At 37.2% G+C, this 13003-nt stretch overlaps 2 protein-coding genes across 5 annotated transcripts in view; one reads left to right on the top strand and one right to left on the bottom strand.

The window, feature by feature from the left end:
• Nucleotides 1-848: 848 nt before the first annotated feature.
• Nucleotides 849-2734, top strand: cmklr1 (chemerin chemokine-like receptor 1). 2 transcript variants are annotated; one of them, XM_004072377.3, is made up of 2 exons: nucleotides 849-983; nucleotides 1128-2734. In XM_004072377.3, exon 2 carries the CDS (start codon nucleotides 1133-1135, stop codon nucleotides 2180-2182), a length of 1050 nt encoding a protein of 349 aa, XP_004072425.1. In that variant the 5' UTR covers nucleotides 849-983; nucleotides 1128-1132; the 3' UTR covers nucleotides 2183-2734. The 2 variants fall into 2 exon arrangements, with proteins under 2 accessions (XP_004072425.1, XP_011477467.1); XM_011479165.2 differs by having other exon boundaries at nucleotides 853-983; nucleotides 1095-2734.
• Nucleotides 2735-6392: 3658 nt separating this feature from the next.
• wscd2 (WSC domain containing 2) overlaps nucleotides 6393-13003 on the bottom strand; it is a 45491-nt gene continuing 38880 nt past the window's right edge. For all 3 annotated transcript variants that reach the window (XM_023958463.1, XM_023958464.1, XM_023958465.1), the window contains exon 9: nucleotides 6393-9522. In XM_023958463.1, the coding sequence (XP_023814231.1) occupies nucleotides 9170-9522 (353 nt within the window). In that variant the 3' untranslated portion in view covers nucleotides 6393-9169. The remainder of the gene's footprint in view (nucleotides 9523-13003) is intronic.

Below are 13003 nucleotides of genomic sequence, written 5' to 3'. Positions count from 1 at the left end.
GTGCATCAGTTACACACAAATAGTGCTATCGTCCTGCTGCTATGTGTGTCTGCCTGTTTGTGCATTTAGAGTGAACAGGGAAGTTAACCCTGACCAGCGCAGTGGCAGACACTAATGCAGTAATACCTGTTATTGGGGCGCTAATGCACAGCTGCTTCTATATTGACCCAGAAAAATGCATTCTTTGTGTTTGCAAACATATTTAATTCAAGTGTTTTCTTTTCCTTATCCAGTCTTATCTGACCTTTGATTGTCTTTACTTGGACATCGTATCTCCTGATTCCTGCACATGTATAAATAATCTAGCACAGGAAATTTGCTTTATCAATGACCTATTTTACTTTTGTACTTGTGGTAAACGTGATCTCTAGATGCTTCTTTTTAAGTCTATTTGAGCAGTCAGAAAGTTATCCGAATTACTTATAAGATTTTATACTCTGACAAGTAAGTAAAACTTTTAGTTCCTTTCCCTGGTTTGTACTTATTTTTAGTTATATTTAAAAGAATAAAAATTATTTTTATTTTATTCTGTAGGTCAATCATAGATGGCTAACCTTAAAAACCCCAGGATATTTTACATTAGGTTTGGAACCTATATACAACTACACCTGACACACTAAGCCATTTTAATTTTGTCAACCAGGGTGTACTTTTAAAAATGCTATTGAAGTCAGACTTGACAACTAAAGAAAAAAGAAATGTAAATAAAGTAATTTGTTGATGTAGCTGAGGACGTGTTTAGGTTGTATGAATGCTTAAGTCATTTTAGAAACATCTATGCAAAAACTCTACGATGCCTAATGAAGTCCAACCCACCACAGAATGAGGTACTAAAAAAGTGCTGGAGCGGGTGTGTTGTGAAACCACCAAGTCAGCTGTCTCAGTGTGGTAGTCTTTTAAATATATCTGAAAGAAGATCAGATCTGTCAACACTCAGCTCTGACCAGACTCAAGCCAACAGCAGTGGAGGATCTGATCAGCAGGTAAGATTTGATTCAATCATCACGTTTGACTGAATTCTGTTCACATTTCAAAATGTGGTTGAATTTAGTGGAAAATGTTAAAACAAATTATTTTTTGTTTTCTTTAACAAGGGCTTTAAGATCTTTTCCCTTTTTGTGATAAAGGCACAATGGAAATGAACTATGAAGACAGCTATGACTACTCATACAACGCCTCAGAGATGGACGTTACTCCTATGATCCAAATCGATGGCATAATTTCTCGGTCTGGACCAACATGCCTGAAGGAGGCCTCATGTGTGTCTGTGGTTGCCGTCAGCGTGGTGATTTTTCTCATGGGTTTTTCTGGGAATGCTTTGGTCATTTGGATCTCTGGCTTCAAGATGAAAAAGACCGTCAACACTATCTGGTACCTGAGCCTCGCAATCTCTGACTTTGTGTTTTGCGCCTTCCTGCCTTTCAATATTGCCAGTACGGTGATGGAGGATTGGATTTTTGGGCACTTTATGTGCAAGTTTGTACCTTTTGTAATGTTCCTCAATATGTTCAGTAGCATCTTCCTCCTAGTCATCATCAGCATTGACCGCTGTGTGTCAGTGATGTGTCCAGTTTGGGCTCAGAACCAGCGTACCATTAAAAAGGCAGCATTCATCGTAGTTGCAGCCTGGCTTCTGGCTGCTGCGATGAGCTTTCCCTCCATAATCTTCCGTGATGTGACCCACAGTTTAGATAAGACCATTTGCTTCAACAATTACGCATCAGATCATGACAATCACAAGATTGTTGGTCTGAGCCGTGCCCTTGTAGGCTTTGTCGTTCCTTTCATAGTCATCATCATTTGCTACTCCATCATCATCATTAAGCTTCAATCTAGCAGGATGGCAAAGTCTACCAAACCTTTTAAAGTGATGACAGCACTCATCGCCACATTCTTCATCTGCTGGCTGCCATACCATGTGTTCATCATACTGGAGATGAACCATCAACTATACGACCACACAGTGTTAATCAGTGGGCTCCAAATAGGCACTTTGTTAGCAGCAGCAAACAGCTTCCTCAATCCTGTGCTGTACGTCTTCATGGGCAAAGACTTCAAGAAGAGCTTGAGGAACACTCTGGTCTCGAGACTGAAGAATGCAATCGCGGAGGATGGTCAGACTGTCAGCAGATACCTATCTAGGTCAAGCTCAATGGATGCCAGAGCGTCCACTCATATTTAGAACTTGGATCTTGCCCCTAAAATTGCTTTCCTTCTTGCACAAACTGTACTAAAGTATACGTTTGTGACATGTCTGCTAGAAAGAAATCCAGCAATAAACTAGATGTTTTATTCTTACAAACTCACAATATTGAGGAGTACAAAACAAGTTGCATTAATGTCAATAAAATGTATTTGAGAAAGTATGTAGGGCTGTGCATTTCTAAATTAAACACTTTTTTTTATTTCATTGTCTAATAGAATATGTAGATGTTCTTTTTTCATGTAAATGTTTTATTTGTACCGTTTGAAGTGTTTAATATGTTTCACAGATGTTTGGTGATGGGGGGGGGCAGTTCAAAGCCTTGTAGAGCTTCAATCATAACAGAGGAATTAAATAAAAATTAAATTGTGTTTAATACACTTGGAATCAATAGGGTGAGTGAAGCTGTACATACAAGCTGTACAATAATTTGAATCATGTATTAAAGCTGTAAAACAAATTTGTACAACCAATGGCTAATTGTTTTAATTTTTTGTATTTTAAAATAAACTAAACTTTGTGCAAGCTTTTTATGAATTGTGCATTATTCATGTTTGCTGATTTTGTTTTAAAGTCCCACTACAATCATCTTTTGATGGATTTTCAAAGTGTTACCAGTGCTCTTTTAATTATGATTTCTGCAGAGTGGCAGTTGGCACGGAGTAAGCCCTCTCACACTTTCCGTCATCCGTTTACACTCTCTCTTGCTAGCTTACAGCCCCTCACAACCCCAATATAACATTACCAGGACAACAAAAAGGGCGAGCAATATTGGAGCTATCCAGCCATACAGTTTTGAGCCAGAGACCAGCTCAGACAAGGAAAAACGAAGACGTACATGGATCTATTTGTCTGCAAGTAGATAGATCTAAATATATAGCGGAGCGGGGGGCTCATGTCGTAGTTTCTTTGCATATACCAGTTCTTTTTCAACTGGTATTTTTCATCTGCTCCTGATAACAATGATTTGAATAAAGGATTTTTCAGAAATGCAACTGTAAGCTTAATTTTCCTTATATGTGTCGCCCATCATGAGAAAAATACACCAAAAACACGATTTTAGTGGGTCTTCAATACAAGTAAATAATGACAGTATGTGTTCTGTTGTCAGAAAGTACTGGAAATGTTTCACATTTAACTGATAAACTCTTCTGCTTTTCTAACAAACTAGGAATCATAGTTGTTGCTTTAAAAGAGGACACATAGATAACAGTTTGTGCAGACATCATGTAAATGCTGAAACATCAAATTTAGGGATCAGCAGGTTAGTTCCTCTATTCTATTTTACTCTTTGACTTTATCCCACTTTTTAATTGTTTTTTTCAAAAACAGATTCGGTAAAAATTGCACTGTGTTATGGTCAGAGCTTGCTGAATTTAAACAGCAGCAACAAACATCCCATCATGTTTGATTTATTCTTCATGTTAAACTCAGTGGGTTTTCTTCCCGTTTGTTGTTTTTCTCTCTTACATCACTTTTACTTCTTGTTTTTCTGGTGCATCTTCTTCAGTCTTCTTCTGCTTTTTCATTTTTATCTTCATCTTGTTTGATTAAGAAGAAAACTCATGCAATGCCTAAAACAACGACACCTCAATTTTCATTTAAAGAGTCATTGGATAGCTGAGGCATTCAATATTGACTACACTTTTGTGAATCATGGAAACTCTTACTCTTCCCTGGAAAACTTCCACCTCTTTACTACTTGGGAAGTTTTGAAATCTATGACTAATCTCTGATCTAAAACTTATGTTACACAAGCACAAAATAGGTTCTCTGTAAAATCTATAAAACAAATGTTAATGTTGTGATTTTAAGATTTACTTTCATGTTCGCCATTAAATATAATTTTTTTTTCTCAGTCTGGTGCTTTGGTTTCAATCTAAAAATGAAACTTTCCTTATAAACGCGGACTAGTCAGCTTTTTAAGATGTCCAGCTTGATAAATGTTGTAGTTCCTTAATATGATCAGGCTAACCATCTTGTCATCTTCTGTGGTCTTTAGCGAGAAGCTACAATGCTTTATGACAGAAACACAGTTTTCATAAACTCCTTACAGACACCAGCATGTTTTTCAGTGACAAAATGAAGATCTTGATGCTTTTTCTGTGTCAAAATGCCATTTCAAGCCTCACTACATGCTTAGTGACAATGCAGGACAAGTTTGAAATGTGGTGAGAAAAGGTAATTTTTATTTTTGATCTACAGAAACTTTAACATCAGGGTAAAAAAGGGATTTTGTCACAGTTCTAGTAACTGTACAACACAGCAAAAAAAAAGATGCTTATGTAACCCATATTGTTAATGATGGTTTAGGTTTGCTTTAGTGTGTCATCATTTTTAGTTTCTGTGAGGATACCCTTTGGTTTCATTTCATTTGTGTTTGTCTTGGTTATCTCATGTTTTACGTCTTCCCCTGTCAATCACACCAGGTTAATAATCATCAGCTGTTTTCATTACAGATAATTACCCTCAGTCTGTTGACGTGTTTGCTTGTGTTAGGTCATCTCTTACGTCATTTTAAAAAATCATTAAAAAAATGTTTCCCTCTTAGTTTCAAGATTTTTGTCAGTTTTAAGTTTTTTATTCAAGTTTCAAGTTCTTCCCATCAAGCCTTTCCCTTGCATTTTGGGTCCTTCACCACCAGCTCCTCACAGTTGCAGTGTTACACTAGACCTAATTTAAAAATCTTTTAAACGTTTAAAAGAACGTGCCAGTAACTTAAGATCACAAAGGTCAGAACAACTCTTTGTTGTTGCTTTAAACGTGAAGTTAGTAATACGAATTTGTCTCAATATGGATTGATCCCAAACCATTAAAGTAGGTTGTCTGAACACCCATGTGTTTTTGGCTTTTGTGTTTTTCTTCCAAAGCCATCTACCAATACTTGGCTGTTTTGTGTGCTTGATTAGAATATGAGAACAGTATAATCTGACTGAGAGGGAAAACAGGTGATCTGCCCGCTGACAAAAAAACAATTGCCAGACAGCAGAGTCCCAACGTGTTAACAGTGAAGACACTTTAAGATTAAATTGCATCATACTGAGAGGCATTCTCCTCTTTTAGAAACTACCATGTTTTCGAAGGACACCAGAGGTTTTTTAACCCCTGTGCCTGATAAAATAGTCACTGGAGGATTGGAAGTTACAATAAATACTACATAAAACTACTCAACAATGTTTGCAATGGAAAATTGGTGAAACCGATGATGTTTTAAAGTGTGAATAAGTCAATAAATGCTTAACCCTTGTGCTATTCTAGGCACTTTAACATTGGGAGTGGGGTCATCTAGACCCCACAAGACAGTGCTCTCAACCGTTTTTATTCAATGATTTGTGAACCTCACTGGTGTCCATGGATTACATGAAATCCTCTTCATCTTTATCCAAAATACCAAAATAGAAACTCAAATAATATTTACATTTACATGTGTCTCACTTTTTTGTGAGATTTTAGTGCCAGGTAGAGTTGGATTTCATATTTACGCATGGTTTTCCTAAGATTGTCATTGACAACAAAATTCCTGAAACCATCTTGCATTGTTGTTGGTCTTGCATGCATGAGTGCTGCTCCTTTGTTGACCAGTTCAACACGTCAGCGCGCCGCGTGCATTGCAGTATGAAATCACTGAATCATGTTCCAAAACAAAACGTAATTTCCAATGTGGTTCAAGGCCTTCCAAGTCATGTGACTCAAGTCCCATACCTTTCATTGGTTGACTGATAAACTTTGCTTGAAAATCAATGTAAATTGAATTTACTTTTCAGTGCTAGTTTGCACGCACTTCTTTGCAGGTTATCATGGTTAATGGAAGAACAATGATTTCAAGCATCTCCCTTTCACATGTCAAGTCTGCCATCCAATCAGCCTGACGTCATGAACTCCAGCCTTGTGCTCGTCTACATCTTCCCCTGAGTTAACAAGACGATCACTGAAATGATCTCAGCAGGTCCTCTTATGACAACTATAAAATGCAGTGAAAAGTTTTTTTTAGGGATTAAGTTAATTTTCATGGCAAACAAAGGACTATATATTTCATCTGATCACATTCTGGAGTGTATGGAAATTGCTATTATTAAAACTTAAGCAGCAACTTTTACAATTTCCAATATTTATGTAATTCTCAAAACTTTTGGCCACGACTGTACACTTAAACATATTTTTGTACATTTGCACAAACAACAGAACAAAGTTAGCTTTATTGACTCATTTATTGGGCTTTGTAGCATTACATTCATTCCATAGAAAATACATTCAAAAGGAACACCTTCTCAGTAAGTGCCTGTTTGTCAATGAAAGCAGGAGCCAATAAGGATTAAAGCCAACGTTAAAAATAGAAATATCCTCTTCAGTTTACTATTTTTCAATACAAATCTGTTAAATGCATTAGCTTGCATATTAAAAATATATAATTTTTTTTGCTGAATTGAAAGTCAGTCCTTGTCTGCCAGCTTTTATTGTGTCAGCACTCTCTTTTGATTTTATCTTCTGTAGTTATGGTATAGTTACAGTGTAGACTTGCTTATTTCCAAAAGCGGAGCATATGAGTTCCATGAGAAAAGATTCTGCTTGTAAATATTTTTCACTTTTTAAACAAAAATGTATGAAATTATAACCTCAATGTAGAAGGAAATATTTTTAAAACGTTTTTTGAAATCACTGCGGAGATTTAATGACTTGAGGTCATTGCAAACTTATAGAAAACACAGTTATAATAGTTTGTCCTGTAGTGAAATGTTCCAAACTGGTTCAGTATATATATATATAAAAAATTATAATCCAGCTTCCTCCTCTTTAGCTCCTTCGTGATTTTTTCCCCAGACCTTTAAATCCTGATGAAGTTGCTTCACCTCAAAAATAGGAAGTTGAAACTTTCGACTGTGCTGTTTTTTTCTGAAAAGTCACTTTAAGGTTTTAAAATGTCCATGAGTATTTCAGGAGGACTTTTTATCCTAAGTGAACAAATCTCACACGCGTTAGAATCTCTTTCTACCAAGAGGTTGGAAATAATGAGTTCCTAATAGGTGGTAAATGCCCCTGTAGTGCAACACCTGAAGGCAAAGTGCAGACATCAGTAAAATGTTTTCCATTAAGCATGAATTCATTATTGAAGCTGCTGAGAACTTGAAGCAGCGATGCAGAAGATGGAGGTTTTCCTACAGCCAAAATGAAACATAAAAATCTAACCCAAAACAGAGTTATAAACCGTCTACAAAGTAATTCAGATCACCTCAGTGAACTATTCTCTAGTGTTTGAACAACCAATAGAATATGACACATGACTATAAATAAAATAAAGGGTTTACCACAGTCTGTCTGTTGCTGAAATAAACATGAGAAACATGGTGATATCTGGAAATGAAACAGTTTGATCAAAGCTAGAGTGAGCTTGGGGGGTTACAGTGTAATGCTACGTTCACACCGACCTCGGCAATGCACATTTAAGCGACCACTTCCAATGAAAAGTCTGTGTAAACGAGCGTAAATGAGCGTTTCGGGGCTTTGGATTCAAAACACAAAACTATGCAAGTTTCCACAACCGTTTTCGGGCTCTACATATAAAACGCGCGTTTTAAGTTAAACCTGTTGAAATCCTTTTTAATTCACAGAGGTGCCAACCGTTTGAAAATTTATTATGAAGGAGAAATAAGAAATTACGTTTGTGACCTGAATACTCAAGTATAGAGCTGTGTAAAAGAAAGCATGGAGCAAGATTTGCGAGATTTGCACCACTTCGACATTTCGCACCAAACCTTTTCAAACTGTGAGAACATGCACTTGTAACAGGAAGCAACAATCCAGCGTGAACACGGTTTGGTAAAACTGCACATTCAGGGCATTCTTCAACGTGCATCCCATGACAGGAGTGTACGTAGCATAAAATGCATCCAGTAGCTACGAATGCATAATTCTTCACTGGTCTTAGAAAAAACAGCCCAAGAAAGAGAATCCTTTTTATTGAATTAAATTTACTATTTGAAAAGAAATATTTAAAACTGATGCTACTATAATTTGTTTTATCCCCCTAATCCATCACTGACATTTCTTTAGTGAGGCAGAAAATGATCAAACTGTTTTAATTTGACTTATTCTAAAAATTTTCCAACAGAACAATGGGTACAAGTGAAATAAATCTACAAAAATACTATTAACTAAAGGCATTTGACAACTTAAAAGAGAAATTAACACCTAGCTTTCTAAAAATCTTTGGGGACAGTGTTGCACCGTGAAGTGTTATTTTTTTGGATTTTTGCATTACTCCAATGTTAAGACAACATATATGAAATCAAGTGAGTCACCATGTGCACGTTGGTACAGCAGAAAACAATGAACAACACGCAGAAGACCTTAACTCTCTTCTTTCCCGACATTGGCAAATTCAACAGGAATATCTTCCACTTTTACTTCCTGATAGGCTTCACCACAAAAAGCTGAATAACTTAAAAAATAACTTGGAAAAACAACATTAAACTCTAAATATTGCAATTTTCCCCCTCAGATTTAGAGATTAAGCTTCAGAGAACCTCTCATAGACAATACATTACCTGTGATAGCAGCAGAAAAAAAAAAAAGTTATGAAATAATCTTGAAGAAACACATTACAGAGTTGACACGTCTTTTGTGTTGAATGTTTTTTGAAGGCGACAAATGACTTGGCGCGGTCATTGAGCCTTTCTGTGGTTACAGCTGTTGTATCTCCTTGGTGTTAAGGCCTGTGCACGTTCCCACACAGCACATGTGCATAGAGAGGGGTAAGAAGTGCTTTTCATTCAGGAAGAAAAAAAAGAACAAACTTCCCCAGGTTCGCTCTGAAAAAAGAAGGTAAAGAGGAGGCAGATGCCCTCTTACTAGAACTTCAAACTATGGAAAACACTATGCAAGATTGAAATCCTTCAAAATATAGTGGCTGAGTCTGATTAAAAAAAACGGTTCAATGAAAGAAAGAATCAAACTAAAGTATCCCCTTCATCATCTTGGCATATATTCAGCTGGAACTCCAGACATGTTTCTTTTCTTCAAGGCGGCATCTACAGTTCTGATGAGTTTGTCGATGGCCGTTCGCATCTCAGTTGTGTATGGGTCATACTCAAGCTTACGTAGGCCAGATCGCTTGAAGTTTCCGTCCTTTTGGCCCTCAACACAGAGCAGGCGGTCCTCAGAAACATTTAAACCCAGAAAGCGGACCATCCCCTTGAGCTGGGAGAACAGGTCCCTCTTTAGGTCCTCGAAATGGACCACGTGAACTTTCTTCCCATAGGTCAGCCAGTCTAATGTGTGGGAAGCCCACCAAGGAGCATAGTTCTTGACAAACTCGGGCCATTCTGTTAAGACAAATGACAGCATAGAAAATTAAAAAAGAATTTCACAGATAAGAAACAAAATCACAACTGTTTATCTGAAGAAAAAAAGAAAAGACGCACTCCAATGAATATCGTGTTTTTGGCTTTTAAACAATTTTTCTCTTGATGGAGGACATAACTATTAAGGACAGAAAATTAATCTTAAAATTGCATTTCTGTGTATTTCTTTATTAAAATGACTGAATAAAAAACAAGCTTGTAGATGCGACAGAGAACATACAACGCCAAGCCACAAGCTCTCTCCATTCTGATGCATGCGCATGTAGGCGACTAGATCCATTAACATCTTCTTTTTCCTTGTCTGACCTGGCATATGGCTTATAACTCTACGGCGGAATAGCTCCAATATTGCTCGCCATTGTTGTTGCACCGGTAATGTTAGGTCGTGATAGGCTGTAAGCTAGCGGTAGAGAGTGTAAACAAAGCGATTATGGGAAATGGGAAAAGGCTTACTCCGCATCATTGCTAATGAACTTTCTACCCTTCAGCAGAAAAAATGTTCTAGAAAACTACACAGGTTTTTGAATTTTGGCTAAAAATGACATAATCATTATTAAAAGACTGCTGGGGACGCTTTCACAACAGATCAAAAGATGATCAGATTGCACTTTAAGTTAACTCATTTTATTGGACATTTTTAACTCTTAACTAACTGTAACGTATTTAAAAAATTTATTTGAATCTTAATATAAAGTGTTACCATATATTTTTCACAAGAACTTTTATAAAGTAAACTGAACGAAGTTTGAGTGAGAGTTTGCATGAGGACAGAGGAAAAGAGGAATGAGCACTTATAACATTTTGACTTGGATTTCTGGCATGATTTGGCAGAGTATATTAGGTAACCTCTAAAATGTCTCGACAGTTTAATGGAAATTCTTGGTTATCATTCAAATGTTCTGCATGAAAAAAAGCTTTTTTTTCTTTTTTAATTTAAATTGCACTCATTAGTAATGTATAGTGGCCCATAAAAGCAGCTGCTGTCAGGAGCTCTGCTGCATTAGAGCGTGTGGTCACAGCTGGGAGGGGCTGTCGTTGAAGTTTAAGGCTGCTGAGTTATCAGAGCTGTCTCTGAAACAAATGACTGAAGCCTTTTTAATATTCACTGGCACCGTCAAAAGTTCTGTCCCTGCAAAATGGGACAGCATTTAGAGATAAGGTGACCTGACTTTATAAAGATGTAACATAAAATGATGGCAAGAAAGTTCCATCACAGAATAAAAAAGGTGAGCTCTGGGCAAAAGTTAGACAACTTTATTGGACTTGATTCGGATACAGTTTCTTTAAAACAAACAAGAACAAAAAGGAACAACAGCAAATATACTAATTATTTTTTTATTGTTTTAAATGCTAAAACATTGCAATATGCTTTTGCTCTAACTAGCCATAAGGCTCACTTTGAAGCCACAAAAGTAGCAAATTTCCTGTCGGTCCACAGAACTGGTGCATCTTTATGTTTGCAAAGACCAAAAAACCCTGAGCTAGTCATTGATAAACCAAAACAGTTTTTGTGGGTTTGTTTTTTTACTGTTTGTGTGCTGAATTCTAGGTAACTGTCAGAATGGGGTTGAGGTTGTTAGTCCGTTACCTTTTCCTATCTTTTTTAGTGTTCATTCACACTGACATCAGAGAGAGTGCAACAATGTTTTTTCCCCATTGCGTCTGCTCTGAAACTGATGACTGCAGCATGGTGTTGACGGCACTGTCACCTTTCAGCTACAAAGTCTTTGGTTCTATTTCTGTGTAAAGTTTGCATGTTTCCGCCACACATGTGTGGGTGTTTTCAGGCCACCCAGATTCATCCTCCATCTTTAAAAATGATGCTTTCTGGGTACATCAGAAAAGATGACTCTCTGTACACGTTTGTAGTTCTATAGAGGACTGGTGACCTGTACAAGGTGAACTCTTCCTTCGCTCAAAGACAGCTGGGTGAGACTCCAGCAAGTCCTGTGATCTAATTAAGACACAGCAGGCCCAGATAATGAATGGACGGACTCTGCTTTTGTAAGGGCCGCAGTGTGCGTTTTTCTTCCATTTTTTTTGCTTGTAGGTTAGAAAGGAGAAGTCTTAACCATAAAGGAAATGCACTGCAAAAACGGCATTTGAAGACCATTGTTTGAAGAAAAAATTTCTTATGCAAGAAAAAAATCTTTTCAAAAATGTTTGTTAGTGGCAGAGTATTCTTAATTTAAGAAAATATGTCTTAGAGACTAGAATTTTTTTCTATAAATACAAATTCTCGGTGGAACCATTTGTTTTTAACCTATTGGCAGTTTTTTTGTCTATGTAAAGAAAATATTTAAACTTATTCAAATTTTTTGACTTATTTCAAGGGGGGTTGTCTTTGCAGTTTGATTAAAGCAACTGCAGACTGATGTATTTATTTTATTTTCACCTTGTTTAAACAGTGATTCTATCATCACTTAGGGTGGTTTGCTTTAAGTGAACAAAAGTTAATTTCCCCTGATAATTTGTGACAAGTTTTCAGTCTGAAAACACCCAAGCGGACCGTGGTCCAGGACCAGGAAAAATTGGTCAGTGAAATATAAAGTTTGAAAAGGTGATCACAACAAGGACTGCAGGACTTCCATCTGTCTCTTGCTGCTTTGCCCCGCCCCCATAATTCCTGGCCAAAAACTGAAGAGATCTTCAGTCTGATGCTTTTGTTTACAAGTTTTGTTTCGAAAAAGAAAAGTCCACTTGCTGGCAGTCTGAATACAGAACAAACGCAAGGTTCAGGACACAATCCGGACCAAACTGAGTGGACTCAGTCCAGACCAATGGACTTTTCCAGTCTAAATACACCCTTAAATTCTTGTATTGATTCAGTAGTCTGCCATAGTATAACTTAGAAAACGAGTGCTAACAGTACTCTTTTACCTGAGGCTGCAAACCCCAATAGGCCAAGTCTGATCAGAATAAGAATGACTTTTTAAACATTGCCCAACATCCCTCTCTCTACGTAAACACAACAGACAGATGTGGGCTGAATTTAACTGAAACAAGTTTGTTCATTCTGACTCAGACAAATAAAGCTTTAAACAAATCGTATTGAGTTGACACGGGGTCCCGCAGGAGGGGATCGGTGTCTACAATGTTATCTGTAATGTCATCTGAACCTTCTGTGGAGCTGAGGTTATTAAACCTGGTGGCCCTGTACTCAATGTCATGCTAATGCAGACTGGGGCTGCTCACTCTCTATTCAAAGTGGCAGATGTCAAAAAGACTTTCTTCATACTGATGTCGCTTCATGGTTTGCTCACAAACAGAAGCAGGAAACAATTGTTGGAGAAGTCAGCTTGAAGGTGCTGATGGCTTCACAAAGAGAGACACTGCTGTGTCTGCAACTCTACAGCCCCTGGAAAAATCGATTAAGCCTCAAAGAAAGTCAGAGAGACGATGCACGGGCAAGACAAAACCAGTTGCTATGGTTACTGAGACA

This window comes from Oryzias latipes, chromosome 9 (genome assembly GCF_002234675.1).
Source record: "Oryzias latipes chromosome 9, ASM223467v1".
NCBI classification, from domain to species: Eukaryota; Metazoa; Chordata; class Actinopteri; order Beloniformes; family Adrianichthyidae; genus Oryzias; species Oryzias latipes.
Note: the sequence above shows the minus strand (reverse complement) of the source record. Positions and strands in the feature narration are given on the sequence as shown.

Excerpts from the sequence above, each read along its gene's own strand:
- cmklr1 (XM_004072377.3), top strand. The coding sequence starts at position 1,133 with ATGGAAATGAACTATGAAGACAGCTATGACTACTCATACAACGCCTCA.